The sequence below is a fragment of the Citrus clementina genome, unplaced genomic scaffold, assembly GCF_000493195.1.
Source record: "Citrus clementina cultivar Clemenules unplaced genomic scaffold, Citrus_clementina_v1.0 scaffold_1, whole genome shotgun sequence".
NCBI lineage: Eukaryota > Viridiplantae > Streptophyta > Magnoliopsida > Sapindales > Rutaceae > Citrus > Citrus x clementina.
This window is the reverse complement of record NW_006263303.1, coordinates 19,682,923-19,701,830: the sequence shown is the minus strand read 5'-3', so window position 1 is coordinate 19,701,830 and position 18,908 is coordinate 19,682,923. Positions and strand designations below refer to the sequence as shown.

The 18,908-nt window shown below is 35.7% G+C and overlaps 2 protein-coding genes across 2 annotated transcripts; both read right to left on the bottom strand.

The window, feature by feature from the left end:
* Positions 1-9,879: 9,879 nt before the first annotated feature.
* On the bottom strand, positions 9,880-13,536 carry LOC18054417 (G-type lectin S-receptor-like serine/threonine-protein kinase At4g27290). The gene is made up of 7 exons (XM_024177589.1): positions 12,219-13,536; positions 11,831-11,947; positions 11,187-11,344; positions 10,906-11,116; positions 10,503-10,740; positions 10,269-10,419; positions 9,880-10,185 (listed from the first exon to the last, which is right to left on the bottom strand). The coding sequence occupies exons 1-7, from the start codon at positions 13,483-13,485 to the stop codon at positions 9,880-9,882; spliced, it is 2,448 nt and encodes an 815-aa protein (XP_024033357.1). The 5' UTR covers positions 13,486-13,536.
* Positions 13,537-15,797: 2,261 nt separating this feature from the next.
* Positions 15,798-18,871, bottom strand: LOC18054416 (receptor-like serine/threonine-protein kinase SD1-7). The gene is made up of 5 exons (XM_024177826.1): positions 18,676-18,871; positions 18,293-18,369; positions 16,807-16,963; positions 16,518-16,698; positions 15,798-16,369 (listed from the first exon to the last, which is right to left on the bottom strand). The coding sequence occupies exons 1-4, from the start codon at positions 18,869-18,871 to the stop codon at positions 16,595-16,597; spliced, it is 534 nt and encodes a 177-aa protein (XP_024033594.1). The 3' UTR covers positions 15,798-16,369; positions 16,518-16,594.
* Positions 18,872-18,908: the final 37 nt, after the last annotated feature.

Genomic DNA, 18,908 nt, shown 5'->3' with positions numbered 1-18,908 from the left:
TATGCCTTTCTACCTTTCTTGCATCTTACTGTATAGTAAAATATATAAATTGCATATTTATCATCTATATATAGACTACATTTTATTTTGTGTTTCTTATAAAAAAAAAATATTTATTTTTGTTAATAGGTAGCGGATGATTCCAATGCACATCAACATCGTCATGCAGTTGGTGGTGCAAATTATGGCCTCGACTTATATGTTTTTGGAATTTGTAAAGAAAGTGTTGGTAAGTGATGAAGTGATAGAAAAAAGAAAGAAAACTAAAAAGAAAATTCCAGTTGCAAGCAAACACTTGATTATAATACTTGCATAATGAATGAATGTTTAGAATGTTACTTATCTAGTAACTGAATTGGATCTTGCGAAGCTAATGCCAAATCATAGAAGCTACTAGATACTATTACAATCAATAAATTCTATTACAACCACAATAGACGAATTCTGCCAGCTCAGCATGAGAGTGTATCTGCTATGTGAGTGTCTAGCAAGCTCAGTAAGTTCAAGTAAGCTCCCAATGTACTTTCTGCTACAGCTCTGCTTATTCCTAATCCTACAACAGTTACTAACCTTTCGCCACTTTCATACATGTGGAATCCAGAAATTTCAGGAGTCGTCAATTCCATGACAGGGCTTTCAAAATATTTGGCAGTTGACATTTCTAGCTGCTACCAGATTCGATCATTTCTTTCACAAGAACTTTCCTGTCATAAAGTTGCTGCCAACTTTCCATTTTGATTTTTCTCCAGCGTAGACAATGTTTTCCAAGGAAAGTCACCCCTAGTGTCCAACTTTTGCCTAGTTTTTCCAGAAGGAAATGTTCTTTGTGAGATATCTGCGAATTGAAGCAGATAAGATAGATGATGAGGCAAAAAAAGTATTTATTATTGGAGAAAAATCAGTTTTTTTTATAAAAAAAAACTTTCAGGATCGATCTCATATAATACATAAGAATTCGTAATATAGAAAATCATACCTTAATAATATAAGAAGATGAACAATTGAAAATAATCCAGGCTCTTAGATCACGATATGTCACCACCACTTCTGTTAGATCACAATCCGTCACCACCACGCCTATTAGATCACGATCCATCACCATCACGCCTATTAGATCATGATTCGTCACCACCACAGTTGTTAGATCACGATCCGTCACCAATGATCTTCCAGGTTACGACTCAGGTTTGATATGTACTTGACGTGTGGACGCCTTTATCACCACTAAAAACAACTAGCAGGAAAAAAATTTTCTCTCAAAATTAAAGAGAAAAAATATTTTTCTTTGATCTGTATAATATGGCCTCCCCCTTTCTTTTGGGAGAAAATAAGCCTTTTGATATCTGTATTTAGTGGAAACCCTGAGCTCCATATTTTTATATTTTTAATTCTATTAAATCAAATTTGATTTAAATTAAAAATAATAAAATCAAAAGTAACGTTACTTCTTCTTGTCATATGAGCCCACCTTGTAAAATAACACAAGGCCCTTTAGAAACAAGCACATTATATGGAGCCTCCCACTAAATAATATATTTAGGCTTTTAACCCAAATAGCTAGTTATCTTGCTTATTAATCCAGTAGCGGCGCAGTCAATTAAATGAGCTAACCTGGGGATCATATGAGTACATACAACAATGGCTACAATAATTAGGCATGTAATTAAATTATCCCACTTTTTTAATTCCAAATCTACTCCACTAAAAGATTGGAATCGACTCCATAATTGTATGCTATCTAGGATAGTGTACTCGAATAATAATTTGACCCATGCCACATTGATTTCTTTACTACATAATCATTTGTACCACATCGTTAATTAAATCGATATCTCAACTGTCCAATCAATTTAATTGCATCTTGTTCCTTGATACTTACTGGTTTTCTCTAATGATCATTTTCAACATACTAAATATGTTGACACACTCTGGCCAGAAAATTCTATAATCAAGTGCCGAAAACTCATCAAGAGATGTGTTGTACAAATTCTATATTGTTAATCTATAACTCCAATACTCATAATTGCTCCCACCAAGATACTGAATAATTTTGACTATAAGTGTGTGTCGTGCCCATTGGTAACTCAAATGGAATAACAATTACAATTATAAAATCATAACTAACTCAAGATTAAAATTACAATAAAATCAATGCCTATGAGATTTAATAAGTCTGACAGTTATTACAAAGTTAATTAAATCTCATATGTGATCATGTTCAATGTAATCGTACTACATCAATAAATGCATACATGATTAAGACAAATCATTCAATGAATTTATTACAGTTTAAACATAAATAGAGCGTCCAACTCTATTTATCAACTACAAACTTAATTTATTTAAGGAAAAATATCCATCGTCCACCTATTTTTTCTAACTTTATCAAAAATACACAATTCTTTTTTTTTTTTTTTGCTGAACTCCACCTAAACTTACGTTTTGTTTCACTTCTCCACTTCCGTTTGCTGCCCGTTACGAAAACTAACAGATTCTTAGTTAAATGACTATTTTGCCCCCAGAACAAAAATAACAATTTCACCCTCAAAAACAGCAAAAAATGGCAGTTTGTTATTGTAGCCGTTAGCTGCGAACGGCTACAATTTGGGGCATATAAACACAAGAATCAGCATGCATGAAGAGGCCATTCAACCATGCAAGCTGCTCCCAATCAGGCATATAAACCTCATACAACCAGGCATATAAACCTCCTCATACAACCATCATCCATAACACATCATAACTGTACCATTCATCATAACACATTGAAACATTACAGCCACTCAACCATTCATTCATTCAAACTCAAGACTTGCTCAACCATCATCCACACATCACTTGATTAACCATTCATTGAAACACATCATCTACACATTTAAAATGGCATCAAGTTATAGTTCAAGTTCTGCAGCCAGTGGACAGCCATAGAGAAAAATTAAATGCATTCCCAAGTACTGTTAGTGTGGCATGCAGGCGTGTGCTATGGTTTCCACTACACCACAAAATCCTAATGCAATGTTTTGGTCATGCAGGTTGAACAAATGCAAGTTTTGGCAATGGTTTACTACTGAAGCTCTCATATACCCTAGTAGAAGTGATCAAATGGTAGATAATCAAAATTTGGAGCCAAATGCAGTAAACTTTGGAGCTGATGAGATGGTGAAGATAAAGAAAAGGCTTAGGCTGATTGAAGGAAAGCTTAAATATATAATAATACTGCTAGTGTGCCTCTGTGCAATTGTATTTATTAAAATGTAATGTATCCTATAAAACATGCATTACTGAAATAAAAGCTTATTGTTGATAGTCCTAGTATCTATCTTTGCAATTGCATTTAAATACACGCTAAATAACATTTTGTTAACCACAATAATTGGAAAATATTATCATATCATAGTTATCCAAAAGTACAACCAAAATAACCATTAATCATATCATCAAAATACATTATAAATGACCTTTGACAGCCACATAATTATCCAAAATAACCAGTAATATGCCAAAATAACAACCAAAATGGCAAGTTAACAAGTTTAGTTTGTTTAAACAAGTTTAGTTTGTTCCCATTACAAAGAACCTGTGATAATTGAAGCTTGAGATGGATTTTGGGATTGGTTCAGTCCTGGACTTGATTGTCTTTCCCTTGTTCCAGCACCTCGAAGAGCCCTTTTTTTCTTTGTTCCAGCATTCGAACTTTGACCTGGGCCACTAGGTATCTAAATTATATATTACGTTAGTTTAAGAACTTGAACAAAAAATACAAAAAGATATAAATATTGAACCAAGATAACACCTTTCTTGCTGTTTTAGATGCAGTAGTTGCTGGCTGGCCTGAACAAATTGACTTTGCTGCTGCCGCCTATAAAATATGTTGATTTGCAAATGAATTTTATATTATACATAAAACAAACTATGAAGGCACAAACGAACTGCTAGCAGCACCTGTTTTCTTCTCAATCTTGCCTGCTGTGAAGCATTTAATGGCTGGCTTGATGTTGTTGATGCCTACAAACCATTATGATAGTAAACATAACGACAGTATAAATATATTAAACATAATAAATAATGATAAACATAATAAATAATAATAGTATATTAAATATACCTGAAAATTATTGTTCCTCGCTCTATTTGACCTTGCAACAGATGGCCTCAACGGACAGCTTCTCACGTTGTGATTAGAACCACCATAAAATGAGCAAATGACAAAGAATTTTCTTTTCTCTTTCTGAGGCTCATTTGCTGCTCTTTTTCTGGATTTTTTGGGCCTTCCAATCTTTATTTCAACAATTGGTGGGTCAATCAATGGCCTTCCTGTAGGCTCCCATGTACACTGATCTGAAAGGGGGCTGAACATCACTGAATAAGTGCTAAGGTAAGCTTGTCTGCTAAAGCAAGTTGGAACATACTCTGAACTTGATGTCTTGCATATCCCATGGCAGCCATAGCATGTTGACAAGGGAGGCCAGCAATTTCCCAATAACCGCAATCACATGTTCTAGATTCTAGCTTCACAACAAACCTCCTAGGTGGATTATAGCCTCTATCCATTACTTGAAAATTAAGATCACCAGAAGCTTGTACAATCATCTTCTATGCAATCTTATTTTTTTTGTCCAAGTCTTTCAAAACCTTAGGGGTTAGCTGTTTTTTCCAAGTGGCTACCTCATTTCTTCTTTTTGTAAACCGTTTCATAAGTCTACATCTTATTTCTTCAAGCATTGTCAAACAAGGTCTGTCTCGGTAAGCTAATATCCAGCTGTTGAAGCACTCCGATGCATTGTTATCGGTACGATCTACCATGCAATTTCTGTCATATGTGTGCATCGACCAATTATAACTATGTAGTTCTCGTTCCAACCACTCAAATGCAGCTTCTTTTTCAGCCTTGATCTCTGCCATTGCCTCGTCAAAATCATGCTTGTTGCTGCTCTTGGCAGCTTTCCAAAATAATTGTTTCAACTGTGCACCAGCAAACGACTTGGAAAAATTAGCATAAACATGCCTAGAACACGCCCTATGATAAGCAGTAGGCCAAGTGGTTGAAATTGCATTAATCAACCCCTTTTGTCTATCACTAATGAAAGTGACTTGCCTTCCATCATCTAAATAATTATTCAAGTTCTCCATAAACCATCCACATGTCTCTGTATTCTCAATCTCACAAACACATAGTGCTAAAGGGACAATCCCATTATTACCATCTATGCCAACAGCAGCTAACAACACTCCACCGTACTTGCCTTTCAAGTGACATCCATCTACCCCAATAAAAGGTCTACAGCCGTTAAGATATGCATTTTTTTGTGCTGGAAAGGCAACAAAAAACCTCTGGAATAATACCTTATTAGGAATAGAAATAGTATCACATAACACCTTGCATATTGCTCCTGGATCAGCCTTGTGAATGGCAGCAGCATAGTCAAATAATTTCTGATATCCCCTCGAATGATCCCCAAATACCTCAAGTCTTGCCTTTGCTCTATCCCTATACAGTGTCAGCTTCCCAATCTTTAAACCATACGTCTCTTGCATATGATTCTTCAGAATATCAATCTTGACATTAGGGTCAACAGCAACCTGGCCCTTTATTTTAGAAGCAACCCAAGCAGATGTAACTTTCACTGTCTTGTTAGTAAGCCTACACTCTTGATTTTTGTTATATTCTCGCAATATAAAACCAGTCCCATCATTCAGCTTTGCACCAGACACGTACCATGGACAGTTAGCTTCTTTACAAGTACCTAAGAATCGTCTTGGCTCACTATATACGTTTTAATGGCAAACCTTTTTCTAACCATTACCTCATGCAATATCTCCCTAAAATGACCAACATCTCTAAATACATGCCCTAATTTAAGCCTATGTTTCCCATCGGCACCTACTTTGTACTCATGTTGCTGTAAGTAATTAGTTAATTGGACAGTGCCTAGCTCAACATCATCATCAGAAGAATCAACCAGTCTTCTTACCTCTTTATTAGCATCAGACAGATTGTCATCTGAATCGGATTCTAAGTCACTGTTTTCACCCCTCTGATGATCCCCACTGTCCTCACTACCCTCGTCAATAATAGGTTTAGGTTCAACAGCACCATCAAATTCAGTTTCCATGAATTCCATATTAACATCATCATCATCACTGTCAGATCTTCTGTCCGAATATTCAGATAGCCATGCATCCTCATCAAATTTATCAGCCCCAACAGCAACTTGTTCCCCAACAGCAGCTTGTCTGCCGACAACAGTTTGTCCCCCAATAGAAGCATTTCCATCAACAGATTCATTCAACTAAGTAATTAATTCATCAGGCAATACAACTCCCAGGTTCGTTAATAATGCTTGCAGTAAGGAGGAATCTTGAAACTGAGGGTGAAGAATTGGTACAACTTCAACAGTTAAAGTACTAACACCCACAATCTAATGAATTTTACGCAAAAATTCGAGTGCAAATTTTGAATCCAGTGCAACTTTCATCTTATTCTCCGGGTTCGTGGCATTCAACATAATTTTTGAAGTGGAGTCTAATCCATATGGACTCGTAATGTTTACAGCAGCCTCTTTTATCTTCGCAACAGTACAGTCAGGTTCAAGCAACCCTAAATTCTTCCTCGTGCCTCGAAAGAATATCACTAACTCTAGAGGTGGCATCCTGAATGTCCAAAACAGACGATCAGATTCACCAAAGAAACAAACATCCTGGAGGACTTTGTCAGATTAAAAATTATAATCTTTGAGAGATTCAAATTTCACATGCATATGCCAAACCTTCACTAGGGGGGCTAGGGCATATAGATAAAAAATTTCTAAAAATCACGACCCATAGTGTAGCAACTACAAATTTTCAAAAACCCCAAATTTTGTAAACCACGTGCACAAGTACATGAGTATACAAGGGATAAACATGCATTCAACCATGCTAGCAACAATCTTTCATGCATGTGCTTCTCACCAGCCTTAAAACAACATATTACTTCTCAATTTATCATTACCATAAAAAAACGGACTCAATTTACTATAAATCAACTTAATCTGTATTCTAGGGTTTCAAGAAACAACGATTAACAATGTCCTCGATACAAATCTTAAATAACATTATTTCATACGAAAAATAAATGAAAATTAATAAATAAAACTAAACTTACTTGATACTAGCTTCAAACCCCAGAAACCTAAGTGTCGAGATTTCTAAACCGCTCACAGCTTCCCTCAATACCTCTGAATCTTTGACTTAACAAAAGTTTTGATACTCAAGCGTTGTTTGTTGATGAAAATCGATGGAAATTGCAAAAAGAATGGCGGGAATTTGTTGGTTCTTCATGCAGGGTGGTGGTGGGTCACTCGTGAATAAACATGGCTGTTCTCGTTTGCTTCTCTGGACCACTTTGTCTTTTCTTTTTTTTTGTCCAATTAAAGTTGTAAACGACGTCGTTTTTGCCTGTTATGCTGAAATGACCGATTTACCCCTACGACATCAGTAATGTTATAACGGATAGCAAACGGAAGTGGAGAAGTGAAACAAAACGTAAGTTTAGATGGATTCCAGCAAAAAAAAAAAGAATTGTGTATTTTTGATAAAGTTAAAAAAAACAGGTGGACGGTGGATATTTTTCCTTTATTTAATTATAAGATAACTTGTATTTATATCTTCTGTGAATTCATATGATGATCACATAAATACATATAATATGATTAAACGGACCTTATTCAAAATATTTATGCAATTAAAAATATCTCAAATATTTTATTAATCAAAAAATAAATTAATTAATATGCTTTAAAGAGCATATAATCCCAACATATATTTCTATATACGCATTACTGATCACCAATTATAAACTTTTTAGGCTAAAGACTGATTGTTTAAGGAGCATATTGGGCTGTGTAGGTCATCGAATCTGGGTGCCCACAAGTTCTGCTTCTAGAAATAGACCATCCAGGCTTAAAACCATGAACCAAAAATCCACTCAATCACTAGCTTAAGCTTATTCAAAGTCTGGAGAGCCATAATCAATTAAATTCAGTAACCAAATAGTAGTCTTGAGACATTGAGCTAAACTTGTCCCCTAACTCTTTTAAATTGGATGGCAGTCATACCAAATTGACATATTCAAAGGCTGAGTTTTTCTTCAAACTCGCCGAAGTGACGACTCCTTTATCAGCATCCATCAAAAGATTAGCGTGTGCTACCAATTATTGCATGCAAAAACTTTAATTACATTATCACATTGGTCGGCTTCACGGCATGTAATTTAGCAAACTTAATAATCACCATTTTTCGGACAAAATGTAGTTATGCCATCTATATGTTAGTCCATCTATATATATATATATAATGTTTTAGGCAACAATCCCAATAAACAATTGACTAGATACTTTTCTAAGTATAATTTCAAAGTGGTGAAGCCCGTAGGTAAGATCAAGTGATTTTCGAACAGTTTTATTTGGTTGGCAAGGTTGACCGACAGTGGCTCCATACGGTGTGGGAACGGATTCTTATGGGGGCTTTGTTGAAGCGAAGTTCAGTCCTTACTCAAATTTAAAATAATCCTCAGAGAGTTGAGGAAGTTAAAAAATTAATTTGGGTTTTGTAACTCCTCTACTATTTACCCAAAAAAAAAAAAAATCAAACTGGTGAAAAATATACCGTGTGTTAGAAACTAACTTTTCAATTGGTTCTTCACAAAGTTAATAATTATAATAACTTATCAACTTCTTGCTTATTATTATTGTTATTTTCCTTTTGCAATAATAAAGAAACACAATAAAAAAAAGCACATGTTTTTGATCATTTATGTATATATTTAATTTGCTCTAGGGACTTGGCCGGATGGTTTTTAAGCAATTTGTTTTGATTGAGCACCCAAATTCAAATTTGGGGAGTTAGAGGTTAAAAAAATTACTTTTGTCTTTGCCCATTAAAAAAAAAAAAAACTCTATGACGCTATTTATTTTTTCTTTTTAATTGATGAACTTTGATTTAGTAAATGAATTTGTTAGAAAGTAATTGTGTGTTTACTTGTGGGATTGATGAATGAGAATCACATTCCTATGGAGAAGTGGGAATGAGGAGTGAATTAATATTTGTATCATGAGCAAAAATTAAAAATATCTTTTTAGCCCATTTAAATATTATAGTACCAGTAGTAATAATAATAATAGTAGTAGTAGTACTACTACTAATAATAATAATAATGAATAATGACAATAATCATCAAGGTCATTTTAGTAACTTGTAACAATTCATTTTTATTCTAAGACAAAATAAACACATAAATGAAAATACAGTTCATTTCGATTTCGATTCTTATAGTAAAATAAATAATTTATTATGATTCTCATACCTCATGGTGCTTCTAACCAATTCTTATTCAAGCTCATTCCGATTACCAATTGATAAACACACCATAAAGAGTTGTACAATTAATCACAACACATAACGAAGTTTACTCCTAAGTACTAAGCCATAAAGGATCTGATCATTCAAAACTTCAGAATATATGTTCTGTAATTGCACCGGCGGCTTGAAAATTGACTCGACTCAAATGGTCTGTAAAGTTAAACTTTGAATAGCCCTAGTATATTGCATTGTATAAAGAGAAAAAACAAAAAGGTCTATCCCTCATTCTCTCAAATATAATAGTATGTTTTGTCTCAGTTCTCACAATTCCTCTTATTTACAATTTCTACATAAACATTAGGATACTTTCTATTTAGAAACACAACATATACTATATCGTTGGATCCTCACCATTTCTTATTCAATCATTTACCTGAACCTCGGTTTGAGTAAATCTGATATTCCAAATGGTTGAAATATTACCGATAATGTTCTTTAAGTTTTAGATAATGTAGATAAGCCATATTACTAATAGATTCTCTATCGAGCCTCCAACTCTGAGATTGTTAATGTATTAGTTGAGGATGATTCAGGCATGCTTGACGAAGAATATGGTTCCGTTGATTTCCTGTCCGCCAAGTAACCAGGTTGCTTTGGCTGAGGCAACAAAATCTCACTGCCCAACATCAAAATCACAGAGGGCATGCATGGTCTGTCCTCTGGATGCTGTTGCACACATAACAAACCGATGTGGATGCATCGTATTACGTCAGCTAGGTTGCATGAGTCTTGAATACACGCATCGATCAATCGTGAAGGAATGCCTTCGTCCCACAACTTCCATGCCTACAACATATCAAACACTCTTTTGTCATCTATGATTTATTAGTTTAAACTATGCTAGAAAATGTAGTATGCATTTTACTTACATGTCCTATAAGGTTAACCTTGGTGTCTGAATGATAAAATCCTCTATTTTTCTTTCCACTTACTATCTCCAGCAATAAAATTCCAAAGCTGAAGACATCGGATTTTATTGAGAATTGTCCATCACTAGCGTATTCCGGTGCCATATAACCACTTCAGAGGATTAGAATATATAAGTTAAATTTCATTAATCAGTGCAAGCGAATTGTAAAGATCACATGATAAGAAATACTTACTACGTTCCAACCACTCTGTTTGTATTTCCTTCTGTCTCATCTCCACCAAAAGTTCTAGCCAAGCCAAAATCTGAAATTTTTGGGTTCATATCCTGATCAAGTAACACATTGCTTGCTTTGAGATCTCGATGTATAATCCTCAATCTAGAATCTTGATGAAGGTAGAGAAGTCCCCTAGCAGTCCCACAAATAATATGGAAACGCTGGGACCAATCTAATAGTGTACGTCTTGTTTGATCTAGAAAGTATCATGTAGACGTTAGTACAATTCCCAGCTCGAATTTTCCGTGAATAAAAAAAAAACAAAACACAAAAAAAAAAAAAAAACAGTGCTAAACTATAATAAACGCCTATAATCAAGGCACAAGCTAGCTGAATATTTTAAGGTTAGAGGGATCCAGACCAAAAATGAAAGAGTCCAGGCTTTTGTTCGGCATGAATTCATAAATCAACAATTTCTCCTCTCCTTGAATGCAGCAGCCAAGAAGCTTTACAAGATTTCGGTGCTGTAATTTGGAAAATAGTATAACCTCATTCTTCAACTCCTTCAATCCTTGCTCAGAAATCTTCGAAAGCCTTTTTACAGCAATTTCCTGTCCATCCACCAGTGTGCCCTGGGAAGATATATGTGAATTTAGTTACCCAGTAAAATAAGTATTCTTGACTTGCAGCTTTCAAGTTTACCTTGTAAACTGGTCCAAAGCCGCCTTCTCCAAGCTTGTTGTTGATTGAAAAGTTATCTGTGGCATTAGCAATTGTAGCTAACTCAAACAGTGGTAGCTCCAGGTCTATGTTTTGATCTTCGTTTTCCTGATCAGTTTCCCTGCTGTTTTCTGTTTTCTCTGAAATTTTTGACAATATTAATGGAAGGCAGCATATGCAGTACGTATGCCAGACAATATTAAATGACTAACTAGTGAATACAATTTTCTTGTTCTTAATGAGGAGGTTCTTTATCTGTAAATTTGTATTAAAGCTATTTTATACATCCAATATGTACTAAAGCGCAAGTGAAAAACAGAACCATAGGTGAAAAAGGGGCATGTATTAATATAATTCTAGCTAAATACATATAAGTAAACCAGCTACTCCAACTAAAAATTTTATGAGTTCAATTACCTTGCCGCAGGTATAATGAAATGCAGTGTTAACTCTACACCTTAGAGACATATTCACAGTTATCGCTGCATATAAAAATTTAATCTACTTGGTGGAGGATATTATTGACGACTTGATGCGGGAAATTCAAACTCTTACAAGTATTGAATGAAAGGAAACTGCTATGGTAAAAATGAAAATTTGTGAAGGAAAGTGGAGTGCTATTATACCTGCTATATTTCTCCTGCGTTTGCGAATCAAGTAGCCAGCTATAAGCACCACAGCCAGCAGAGCAGCAGTAGAAATGACTATCACAACTATCTTTGTCGTAGGCTCACCTTTCGCTCCTTGATCAGCGTATTGTATTCAGATATAGCAAAACAAGTCAATAATCATATAGCTAAGAAAAAAGGATTCAAATAGCAGCAGGATTCTATGCACAGAAGCTATACCCAGAAACTGCTTATGTGAAATGAGCGCCTCAATCTGAACTCATTAATGAATTACACAATAAAATAAAATAAAATAAAAAAGTGGAACTGCTAAACTAACCGGAGCGGCACTCCTAACACCTAGTTTCTCATAATGGAGTGACATAAACAAATTTTATGCGTGTACCTATCTCTGAAGCAGACATTCGAATATAGAAGTCCTGTCCACCACCTGGGAAGTCCCTCATGTCAATCAGTTCACCAAACCACATGGCACAGCCACTGCCTCCTCCTCTGATATCTGAATTTGTGTACGCCATACAAGAAGAATTTTCTAAGCACCCCTCCCTGCATTCCTTGAGATTCATACTTTTGCTCACCCAAGAAGAAGTAGCATCTGGCAATTTCAGCTCAGTGAATTTGATGAAGCCATCTTGTCTAGAGTAGTTCAACGGCTTACTACGCACACACCCTTGAGATCGGTCTACATATCCCCCTGACTTTGGTTTAAAACCTTTTAGACATTGGCAAACAGGCGACTGGCTAATGATGCAAATGCCATAGGCGCCACAAAGGCCATAAGTGTCACATTGATCTCTTGGCACATCTGAATACAGTTCCCAACTTTGAGTTGCTTTATTCCATATGAATCGTCGACGTACATAGAGTGTTTGGTTCATGACAATCCTTGAGATAACTGCTTTATTTGTGATGTTGAATGTGTAGTACAGCTCAACATCATTAGAGACAAAGCTGAAACTAAAGATTGGGTTAGGCCTTAGTGATGGAGCACTAAATCTAAGGCCATTCCATGGACCAGTCCTATAAAACTTTCTTGATCCCTTCCACATGACTACCTCAGGATTATCTTGTCGTTCAATTGCCCAAATAAAGTCTCCAGGAGACGGGTCGTCAAAGCTCTTCCATGATGTTACGCGCCGCTCGAGACCAGTCTTTAAATCCCATCCGAGCTTCATTCCTGGAAGCAATGTATCAGAAGGATAATCAAAGCTTTGCCAGAAATAAGTTTCAGAATCACCATCATGTTCACCTCTTAGGACAAGATTTCCTGAATCTAGTAGCTGCAATACAACTGGAGTCTGGACTTCTTTGCTCAAGTTTGCCGACCAAACTACGATATTGCTTTGGCTTGTTAATACAAGATTGCCTGTCTTGTTTATCATTAGGAAGCCAAAGGAGTCATTGATGGGGTTGAGTCGGTTTGCAACCCAAACCACTGTTTTAACTGGGATATTTTTGTACCAAATTCCTACATAACGATTCTTGGAACTGCCAGGACTAAAGAAACCAAGCTCAAAGCTTCCATCTTTTGAAACTAAGGTTCTACCGTCATTAAGAGACTGAGATGAAGTTATGGTGTCAGATGCAAAAGAGGATTCAGACAAGAAAAGCACTAACTTGCAACAGATGAACAAAAATGAAAGAACATCCATTGGGTGTACAGGCTTAGAGCTTTCTCTGACAAATATAAGCACCGTGGCTAATGATACATGTACTCATGTTCCCTTCAGAGAATGCAATTATTTAATGTTGGAAAGTGATAGAACCTTGAAAAGAAGTGACTGTTAGCTGAAAATTCAACATCTCTATGGTAGACCAATAAACCAGTCCCATGTATACTATGAATAATGAAATCATGGGGGCAATATTAAATGATCTGGGATTTAATGACTTAGTCTTAGTCCAGCCGTGTGGCATTGCAATTCATTTTCAGTAGACTTAGAAATTCGTCTGGATTGGAATTCCATTGAGATAATTGAGATAATTGAGAGAGTTGAGTTGGATTTGATCTTCCATTTTGTCTTTTGTAGCAAAGCAATGATGTGTTGTTAAGACAATAAATTTATACCTAGAACATTAAAATCAAAGAGTATTTATTGTAAAGTTTCGAAAATAGAATAGGTTTCTTCAATCACAGGATATTTACACATTTGAGATACCTAAAACAAGTCTTACCCTCATGCGGAGGGTAAGACTTGTTTGGTTCCTTATCTGCCAGCATCATGAAATAGGAAAGAGGGTTCAGAACAATTAACTAAAATCCTACACCATGACTAACAAGACTAGAATTTTAGGAAACCAGGGAAATTCATGTTTCTTCTCTTTATACAAAGCAATTACTGGGGCTATTTAAAGTTCAACTTCACCTAACATTTGAGAACAGTCAAACTTTTTTTTTTTTTTTTTTAATAGTGAGGGGATGGGCAAAACACTTTATTTTTATTTTTTTGTAAATAGACAGTTGGGGGAACAAGTTTAGTTCAATTGTCTCAAGACAACTATTTGGTTACTAAATTTAATTGATTATGGCTCTTCAAACTTTGAATTAGCTTAATCTAGTGATTTATCAGAGGACTTTTGGTTTCTGGTTTTAAGCTAAGATGGTCTCAAGTTCTCAAGTTCTGGAAGCAGAACATGGAGGCACCCAAATAGGATGATCTATATAGTCCAATATGCCCCTTTAAAAAACATTCTTTAGTCTAAAAGTTTGTAATTGGTGATCGGTAATGAGTATCTAGAAAATGTGCTTTGCCCCATCAGCGATCTTATGTTTCTGCTTCAATTGACGGATATCTCACAAAGAACATTGTAGGCTGCAAAAATCGAGGAAAAGCTGGACACTGGTCGTGAGTTTACTGGGAAAACATTGTCTACGCAAACAACGAATTTTAGTAATCCTCGGTGGCAGGCTGAAGAAAATCAAAATGGCAACAACTTTATGACTTGAATGTACCCTGATTCTCTCAAATTCGACAGTCCTGCTTTATCTTAGTTCTCATAGTCCCTCTTATTTACAGAATCTCTATAAACATTAGGATACTTCCGATTTAGATGCAAAACATATACCACATCGTTGGATCCTCGCCATTTCTCATTCAATCATTTACCTGAATGGTTTGAATAAATCACATATTCTAATGTACTTTTTAGGTTTTAGACAAATGTAGGTAAGGCACGTAACTAATAGATTCTCTATCGAGCCTCCAACTCTGAGATCCTAAGTGTACTAATTGAAGATGATTCAGGCATACATGATGAAGAATCTGGTCCGATTGATTTCCTGTCCGCCAAGTAACCAGGCTGCTTGGGCTGAGGCAACACAATCTCACTTCCCAACATCAAAATCACTGAGGGCATACATGGCCTATCCTCGGGATGCTGTCGATGCATCGCATCACTTCAGCGAGATTGCATGTTTCTTGACTGATACAACCACTGCACAGCCGATTGCTCAAGCTAGGCCTAAGAGACAGCCTAAAATTCCCTTCAAGCTTCAAGATTTTGTGCGGGAATGATGGTGCAACCGATTACAGCACTTAGATACTCTTCAAGATATTATGCTGAATTTGTTATTTACTATTATTGCAATTATGCTTTGCTGTGCTGTCAAGTTTGTTAGAAAGAATATTGTGCTGTCAAGTTTGTTGAAGAAAATATTGTGCTGTAAAGTTTGTGCTGTGAATATGTTTTGTCTGTAGCTCTCTTGGAGGAGTATTTAAGGAAATGAATGAACAAGAAAAAAGGGAGTTCCCTGAATCCAAAAATACAAATCCTCTATTTCTCTAATTTCTCTAGTCTCTACTCTTTACCCTTCTATTTCTGGAGGACTCCACCCTCTAAAGTGGAAACGAAATTCCCAGAACTTGCTGCAGCTAACAGTCAAGCCTACCATTGACAGCATGCATAGATCAGTCGTGAAGGCATGTCTTCCTTCCACAACTTCCATGCCTAAAGCGTATGAAAACCCTTTAGTCATTTATGGTTTTTTAATTTAAACAATGTCAAAAAGTGACATCGTTCTTGAACCTCTTCCGAAGAGTAGTGTGTGATTATGTTTCACTAACATGTCCTATAAGGTTAAGCTGTGGTCTGAACGATAAAACCCTCTATATTTTTTTTTTTCACCTTACTATCTCCAGCAATAAAATGCCAAAATTGGAGACATCGGATTCTACTGAGAATAGCTCATCACTAGCATATTTCGGTGCCATATAACCACTTCAGTGGATTAGAAAACATTAGTTTTCACGAACCAGTGCAATTGAATCGTAAATATGACAAAACAATAAATACCTACTATGTTCCAACCACTCTTGTCTGTACTTCCTTCTGTCTCGTCTCCACCGAAAGGTCTAGCCAAGCCAAAATCTGAAATTTTTGGGTTCATATCATTATCAAGTAGCACATTACTTGCTTTGAGATCTCGATGTGTAATCCTCAATCTAAAATCTTGATGGAGATAGAGAAGAACCCTAGCAGTCCTGCAAATAATGTGGAAATGCTTGGACCAATCCAATAACGTACGTCTTGTTTGATCTAGAAAGTACCATACTGAGGTTAGTACTACTCCGAGCCCAAATTTTCATATATTAAAAAAAAAAAAAGAAACTGTGCTAAATTACAAGAATCGCCTATAATCAAGGCAAAAGCTAACTGAAAATTGTAAGGTTAGAGATGTCCAGACCGAAAATGAAAGAGTTGAGGCATATTCTCCTCTCCTTGAATGCAGCAGCCAAGAAGCTTTACAAGATTTCGGTGCTGTTATTTTGAAAATAGTATAACTTCATTCTTCAACTCCTTCAATCCTTGCTCAGAAATCTTTGAAAGCCTTTTCACAGAAATTTCCTGTTCTCCACTAGTGTGCCCTGAAAAAATATATGAGAAATTAGTTACCGAGTAAAATTTGTAAACTGTTCTTGGAATCATTTCACTAGCAAGTTTCAAGTTTTCCCAGTATACAGGTCTGAAGCCACCTCCTCCAAGCTTGTTGTTGATTGAAAAGTTATCCGTGGCATTAGAAATTGCAGCTAACTCAAACAGTGGCAACTCCAGGTCTTCATTCTGGTCTTCATTTCCCTGATCAGTTCTACTGTTGTTTCCTGTTTTGTCCAAAATGATGGACAATATAAACTGAAAGCAACACACGCAGTATGGATATTGGACTGCATTAAACTATTAAATTTCAATTTCTTGCTCTGTGAGAAGTTTCTTTATCTGGAAAATAGTATTGAAACTATTTAATTCATCCAATATGTATTTTCCTTTCAATATGCAAGTGATAGCAAATGCAGAACCATTAGTAAAAAGGAAGTATGTATTAATAAAATACTAAATGAATATAAGTAAACCTGATGTTCATACAAGAAAAATTCGCAAGCTCAATTAGCTTACACCCAGTCTAATTGATATGCACTCTTGATTTTACATCATGAGACAACTATATAGTTCTTGTCGCCTATAAAAGACTATTGACTTGGTGAAGAATTTTATTGAAGACTTGGTAGTGAAAAATAAAACTCTCATAAAAACTGATTGAAAGAAACTGCAGGCGTATAATTACAGAAAAATGGCTATGAATTTGTGACGGTAGATTACCTACAATGTTTCTCCTGCTTTTGTGAATCAAACAGCCAGTTATAAGCACCATGGCCAACAAGACTGCCCTCTTGTTTATAATTAACAATCCAGAAGAGTCATTGATGGGGTTGAGTCGGTTTGCTACCCAAACAACAGTTTTAACTGGGATATTTTTGTACCAAATTCCTACGTAACAATTCTTGGAACTACCAGGACTGAAGAAACCAAGCTCAAAGCTTCCATTTTTTGAAACTATGGTCCTGCCATCACTGAGAGACTTAGATGAAGTAATGGTGTTGGAAGCAAAAGAAGATTCAGACAAGAAAAAAAGTAGCTTACGACAGAGGAACAAAGATTAAAGTACATCCATTAGTGTAAAGGCTTATAGCTGTCTAACAAATTACATAGATATATGCACTGTGGCTAATGATACATCTTGGACCTGAAGTTCCATGTTTCAGGACTCATGTAACCATGTTCCCTTACAAGAATGCAGCTATTTAATTTTGTAAAGTGATGGAACCTCGAACAACAGTGACTGATTGCTGAAAATTCAATATCTCTATAAATACATGAAGATAAACCATTAACCCAGTCCAATGTCCTATGTACTGGGATGATAAAATCATTGAAGCCAATAATAAGTGTTCTTGGATTTAAAAGGTCAGTCCAGCTGTGTGACACTGCAATTCAACTGCTTAGACTTACAAATTGGCTGAGATTGAAATATCTTTGAGATGATTGGTAGAATTGAGCTGGATTTGATCTTCCATTTTGTCATTTGTAGTAAAGCAATCATGTGTTGTTGAGAAATAAATTCAAACCTAGAACATAAAATCAAAGAGAATTTGTTGGAAAGTTTCGCTGATAGATTTCACTCACCAAGTCTTCTTCAATTGCAGGACTTTTACACATGAACGTTGTCCTAATGTAGAGGGTAAGACTTTTTTGTTCCTTACCTGCCAGTGTCATAAAAAGATACTGAGTTTAGAACAATAAACTCTTAATCCTACACCAATAACTAATCTTGTGCCACTTGCAGAGATTTGGTATCCAGAAAATTCAGCAATCTTGAAGTCAATTCCATCACAGGGCCCTTTGAAGATTTAGATATTTGAAATTTCTAGATGCTACCAGATGTGACCATCAATTTCACAAGAACTTTCCTATGATAAAGTTTGTCAAATTTTAATTTTTCTTCAACCTGTCATCGAGGTTTGCTAAAATCATTTTTGCATAGACATTGTAATTCCAATAAAACTCACCTCCGGCTCCAGTGTCAAGCTTTTCCCAGACTTTTCCAGACAGCAATGGTCTCTGTGAGATATCTGTGAACTGAAACAGAAGCATAAGATTGCTGATAAGGCCAAAAAGGTACGAATTTTTTAGGCAAGAGACAGATTTGAAGGAGCATATTGCACAGTATAGATAGATCAAATCATCTAATTTGGAAGCCCACATGTTCTGCTTCCACCACTGGAGACTATCCAGGCTTGAA

Bases quoted from the DNA above. Each gene is read 5' to 3' on its own strand.
- LOC18054416 (XM_024177826.1), bottom strand. From the start codon at position 18,871: ATGTGGGCTTCCAAATTAGATGATTTGATCTATCTATACTGTGCAATA. The intron at 18,370-18,675 runs GTGAGTTTTATT...TGACACTGGCAG, and splicing joins GCTTGACACTGGAGCCGGAG to GTAAGGAACAAAAAAGTCTT. The intron at 16,699-16,806 runs GTGGCTTCAGAC...ATATTTTTTCAG, and splicing joins CAACAACAAGCTTGGAGGAG to GGCACACTAGTGGAGAACAG.
- LOC18054417 (XM_024177589.1), bottom strand. From the start codon at position 13,485: ATGGATGTTCTTTCATTTTTGTTCATCTGTTGCAAGTTAGTGCTTTTC. The intron at 11,345-11,830 runs GTATAATAGCAC...CAAAAATTTCAG, and splicing joins ACGCAGGAGAAATATAGCAG to AGAAAACAGAAAACAGCAGG. The intron at 11,117-11,186 runs GTAAACTTGAAA...ATATCTTCCCAG, and splicing joins GCTTTGGACCAGTTTACAAG to GGCACACTGGTGGATGGACA.